The 5,626-nt window shown below is 53.7% G+C and overlaps 2 protein-coding genes across 2 annotated transcripts in view; one reads left to right on the top strand and one right to left on the bottom strand.

The window, feature by feature from the left end:
* Positions 1–2,046: 2,046 nt before the first annotated feature.
* Positions 2,047–3,584, bottom strand: VOLCADRAFT_76532 (uncharacterized protein; the record flags this gene model as incomplete). The annotated part of the gene is made up of 4 exons (XM_002955013.1): positions 2,047–2,552; positions 3,011–3,070; positions 3,181–3,354; positions 3,432–3,584. 4 exons carry the CDS (start codon positions 3,582–3,584, stop codon positions 2,508–2,510), a joined length of 432 nt encoding a protein of 143 aa, XP_002955059.1. The 3' UTR covers positions 2,047–2,507.
* A 1,043-nt stretch (positions 3,585–4,627) lies between these two features.
* VOLCADRAFT_65549 (uncharacterized protein) overlaps positions 4,628–5,626 on the top strand; it is a gene marked incomplete at both ends in the record, with an annotated part of 3,451 nt that continues 2,452 nt past the window's right edge. The window contains 3 exons of the mRNA XM_002955069.1: positions 4,628–4,714; positions 4,910–4,970; positions 5,552–5,623. Of these exons, the coding sequence (XP_002955115.1) occupies positions 4,628–4,714; positions 4,910–4,970; positions 5,552–5,623 (220 nt within the window). The remainder of the gene's footprint in view (positions 4,715–4,909; positions 4,971–5,551; positions 5,624–5,626) is intronic.

The raw sequence follows: 5,626 nt of genomic DNA, 5'->3' as shown, positions 1-5,626 counted from the left end.
ATACTTAAGAATACGAAAATTTTAAACAGTTTAACAGTTCATGTGGAAGCGTTTGCGGTGCAACTGGCGCGAACAGGACACCAGAGGTCACAGGAATTACAGCTCTTATGACTACTAGCAGTATGTGTGCGTGGTTGTTACAGCAGTAGATCTTAGGGACGAGGGGTACCTGACGGCAATGCATGGGCTCCATCGATGCATGTGCCTCGGCATGAAGGGTGAATACAATACGTTTCATATGCACAGACCTCATAGTCTGCAGCATTTTAAGGGAGGTCAAATGTGTTTCGCACGCAGCAGCTAGTGCAGCTTTGGCCCGAACACTGTATATACGAGCGGCCTACATAAAGGCATACCTTTATACAACGATTATAGGCTCTCACAGCTTTTCTTGCGTACACATGATAACCTATAGCCTTCAGGCCTATAGACCATGCTGTATACAACAGATCGCCTATAGGTGTGTTGTATACGATCATATACGCGAAATCACCTATACTCCACATATTCCGCGGTCCTACCTATTAGGCGATGGCCCGGCCTATAGGTGACTTCCAATTTTAGAGACGTTGGTGGTGTTAACACGTCATGTTGGCTCATAATTTGGTGACCGTTTGCACGACATAACTGACAAGGACCCATCGGACTCCGAACTCCTCGTAGCTTCGACCCCCGCGGAGGGACAGTCAGCAGTGCATGACGCAGCGTTTCACCAGCCTTGTCTTGTTAGCCGCGTTAATGGGGCCGTTACATGTAACAATGTGCATGTCATGTAGCCTGTGGGACATATTTAGACGGGAAATAAAAGCTCGACCGCTGTCACTGCTTTAATATCGTTGGGGAATGACATCACTGCGCTGTGCTTGAGGGCGGGAAATGTAGGGTGTGTGCATGCGCGCGCCATACTTCCGTTGCCACCAATTCTGTGTTAACCGTACACTTTCATGTAATGTTCGTTTACGGTTTGGGTAATTTCCATGCTTTTTAAGTATAATGGCTAACTATGAACCATAACGCGAGTTGGAAGAGGGTTTTGTGAACCCCTTAGACAGTTAGCCCGCGCGGAGGGCATTCTGCAGCGGAGCGGGGAAAAGGGGAGCTGCTCACCATGCACTCCTTGCCGCTCGGCTCTGCGCGCCGTTACCTTGGTTGGGCACAGGAGTCGGTCTTTGGATAGGTGCATGTGGTGCAATGCAGCTTACTAGCTAGGAGCGAGTATTGGGTCGCGTGAAAGGCGGGTTGGTTAGTGCGGATGGGGTGGTGGCATGGCCGCCACTTGTTCAACTGCGCCGGTGGGGCATGAGCGCCAGGGTGGGCGGATGGCTGGAAGGCAAATTTTTGCATTGCTATTGCTTTAAATATGGTGGCCGTGTGTTTAGGGCAGATGTGCGCCACCGACTCTGAAGCTCGGGCCATTCCTCAGCTGCACTTCGGACCACGCGTTGTAAGGATACGATGAACCGGGTTATTAAAGTCTTGGCAGGCAAGGCTCGAGAACCCTCGACAGAATACCCGTCGGTCGTTTGTCTATTTCTCCTTGTACGTAAAAGCCTCCACAATACAGCATAACATTCGGCGGAACGGAAACGATGCGCTGGTTAAATGAACAACATGCCACAGAACCCTATATGGCTTTCCAAAAATAGATTGCGCTTATCTATCGACTTAAGGGCGCGCATGAAGCGCCTTTTAAGAAGGCCATCATACCTCCGAGGAGCTAGTCCCGCAGCGTGGCAGCCAGCTACGGCATTCATGGCAGGGTACGACAGACTATGCGCACTCCCACCATCCCACCATTCCACTAGGTCACCCGCTTGGCGCACCTCCCCCGCTCCCACGTGAGGCGCATTCGCGTAGCCAAACGCGGTCCCCTCAAATGCCGGTCCAAAGTGCCAATCTCCCGGCGTTGTTGCCGAGATGCTGCATGCCATATCATGGTCTGGGTGGGTTATCGCCACGTCTCTTAAGGAAAATTGGAAACAATCCGTGTAAAAGCTCGTCGCAGGAAAAAACGACCGGATGGTTGAGTCTCTGGATAAGTCTGGTACCTGTTTACACAAGTAGAAGCCATCGCGGCGTGCTGATATAGCACGGTTCAGAAACCACACCTTCCTTTGGACGCATAGTTTAGCCCTCCTGCGCCGAGAAAAAAATCTGCCCTCGCAAATTAAGGCAGCGAGCCGTCATTTTTAAACTACTAAAACACATTTGGTCAGTCAGAGCATTTACCGTCGACATATGTACGGAGACAATGGTGGGTATCGCGCGACCCAGAAGCTTGCACAAGCTTATGTACTCGGAAGCGCCACGTGCATGGCGGCTTCGGTAAACGCTCATCAGCTGCCCGCAGGGCTTCCTAAAACCATGTGCTAGCAGTTCCGTCAACCAGCCCGGCAAGCGCCACGTGCAAAACTAGTCAAAGACAACTCTGCCGTCATGCCCCCCTTTCAGGTAAGAGCGTATCCTCAATGCTGCCGAAAGACGCGGTCAACGCTGGTCAACGCTGGTTATGTGTCAATTTTGTCAAGCTCCGCTAGGCGTTCAAGGATAACCTGCGCAAGGAAGTGCATACAGCGACAGGGACTTCTGGTACCCGTGGACTCATGGATACGAAACCCCGTAAATTTTGAAAACAAACCCAACAAAGGCTACCCCAAAACTGTGCCGTCCCGGCGAGGCAACCGGCACGGCCGTCCGCACTAGTTCATTGTAGTCCCTACGTGCACTAGTACGGACCGTAGTGCCATATTTGACCACCCAGCCTGTGGCCATGCAGAACACACAACATGGAGGAAAGGCTGCATGTGCTCCTCGCTGCCCATACATTGTCCCCTTGGGCAGCTTCGAGAACCCGGCCCAGACTTCAGTTCCCCGTAAGCACTACGCATACACCTGTTAGGCTGCCCCTCAACTTCTACAAGTGTGCGCTCGGCGCTAGGACGTAGTACACAGCTCTAATTAGGTCCGCCCAAAGCAACGCCGTGGATCCCATACCCGGTTCATTAAGTACCTTCTTGGCAGTCTCCTGGATCTCACCCCCGGAGATGAACTCATCCAGGATAAGGTAGACCTACGAGAGTGCAGCGAGGGCGTTGCTCGACACGAACCCCCGACAAGGAACAGGGCAGGCCCCCAGCAAAGACGCAGCCGAAAGCCGGCCTAAGCCCGTCCCCCATCGACCTTGTGAAAGTTGAAGACCAGGTCAAGCTCGCAAACGTTGCTGAAGTAATGGTCTAGGATCTCCACGAAAAGGTGAATCGCCTCCAGGCAGGTGAGCTCGTTGTCAGACTGATCAATGCACATCGAGAAGAACAGACCCGCGTACCGCCGGTACACGACTTTATATGAACGGAACTGCACGAATAGCGAGTCCCAAAATAACCATCGTGCCATATTTCACAGGCAATCACCAGCTTGCGTGACGCACAAACCTCCAGGAAGTTAGTATGTTTAGGGTCACGATTCACCACTAGCCGGTGGATTTCATACTCCAACTTTCGGCGCTCCCCTTCCTCAATGGGGACGTAGTATTTCGATAGCCTCGTGCGCCCTGCCCTATTCTGTAAAAGAATAAAACGGATCATGACGCTGACTCAAAGGCTCTCAACTAGCTGCAAAACGTTTTGGCACGCCTTTGCCAAGCCCGGTTCTATCTACCAGCCCCAGCGCCAAGGAAAGCTACCATGCATTACTAGCGATAAATGAAGCTCACATTGACCACATCATGTGCGCGTCCTGGTCAAATGACGAGCAAACCAGGGACGACGGGATTGTCGTGCATTCATCATACATGTCATGTTTCCTTTGAATCCATTTGTCCAAGCAATGCTTACAGTAGTTACTCTTTGCATTAGCGTAAGATGCTAGCGACGAAGTTGCCAATGCGATCCCAGGCCACCAAAGGGGGGCTTACCAAGCGTTCGAGGCTCATTTCTAGAGGGCCGTCCATCACTGCGTCTAAATGGTCGTGCGTATCAACCATGGCGCTAGGTCCCAATGGTTATGGTTTGAGCAACCCTAGCAGCTCCTCCAGTTCCACACTATTTAGTTCCTTCCATCTCGATGTTAGCGATGATGAGGCTCCTGAGATTGCCGAAACAAAAGTCATGTGCTTCTCTTCCGCTCAGTACGTGAAGGCAAGCAACCGTGTCGCCGTCCTTCTCAGTGATGTATTTGCAGCTCATTGATTTGTAACCTTGTCCGTTGGCGCTGTCCGTAGGACTTCCTGACTGCGCCAATGCGCAAATATTATCCTAACGCCACATTTGTAGAGGTAAGTCCATGTACGGCAGGCTGTAGGCCTATAGGCGCCGTACAACATTCCTTGGCGTGTTGCCGACGTATGCTGGCCTTGCAGGCATGGGGCATGTTAAAACCCAGCTCGGGTTTCCATCCGGGGCCCACCACAGCTGTAGCGTAGAGTGGCCCCGAACGACTCCATTGTCCATCGGAGCTAACCAGCGCAAAAGACGACGCAGGAAAAGCATCGCATCGGGACGTCCACCTCTTTTGCCCCATGCATATTAACCGTAAGGTGCCCTCAACCTTAAAGTGCCCTTGATTTCGTCATACTTTGCCAGCGATACGTGTGCCTGTACGTTTGCCTGCCTGCCTGCCTTACCGTACGCAGCCGACACTAGACAAGGATACCGCCCAGCTGGCGGATGGCTTCGATGTGGTGGTGGCCTTCGTCAACGACTTCGTCACGGCTGAGGTGATCAACTTGCCAGGCCGGCCGTACCGAGGACCATATTGCGTCATGTCGTATACACCTGCCGTACGCATCCATCCTGCAGTTCATGACATCAACCTTTCATTTTGAGGCCGTAAGGGTCTCAGATCTCATAAGGATACTTAAAGGTCATGAAAGCGTCCGCGTGTGTCCTGCGTTCCGTACTGTACGGCACAGGTTGTCGAGGTATTGGCCAGGGGAGGTGTCAAGCTGGTGGCTCTGCGCTGTGCGGGTTTCGGTGAGAGCGGCAGGGGTGTGTTCCCCCTGGGTCCCCGATGGGGTGGGAGAAGGGATGGTGGGGGTTTGGGGGGTTCAGACAGCAGGTTCAGGCACAGATATACCCCAAACACCTGAAGGGTCTGGCTGGCGACTTCTTTTCCAGATAAAGGGCTCCACCGTCCCCAGCTGCGAGAATCCGAGACCAGACACGAACGGCCCTGTGGACCCCACGTTTGGTGCTGACGCGGGACATCCGCCGCAGCTGCCGGGTCTCTGATGCAGTGAGAGCCTGTTGGTCTTAGAGAGGGTTGGACCACCTCTGATACCGGAGCTCCAGGAGCCAACCGCCACTAACACCCACACTAAGTAGCCATGAGACCCCGCGGAGGGAGCTGGGGCGACCCGGGCGACGTCGCTGTAGCTGAGGGATGTGGGAGAGGAGGACGTGGGAGAGGAGGACGTGGGTCCTTAGCGGGGGCACACCGCGGGTGGGCGCCCGCGCCCTGATTCTGGCGGGGGCCGGGGCGACCTGCGCGGAATCCTCATGAACACCCCTGACCACCTTTCCTCATGTCTGTCTGTCTATCTGTCTGTCTGCAGACCGCGTGGACGTGTCCGCATGTGCCCGACACGGCATCCGCGTGGCGCGAGTGCCCACCTACTCCCCGGAGAGTG

The sequence above is a fragment of the Volvox carteri genome (assembly GCF_000143455.1).
Source record: "Volvox carteri f. nagariensis unplaced genomic scaffold VOLCAscaffold_48, whole genome shotgun sequence".
Taxonomy (NCBI): Eukaryota; Viridiplantae; Chlorophyta; class Chlorophyceae; order Chlamydomonadales; family Volvocaceae; genus Volvox; species Volvox carteri.
The sequence above is the reverse complement of the archived record's forward strand: the minus strand, read 5'-3'. Positions and strand labels throughout refer to the sequence as shown.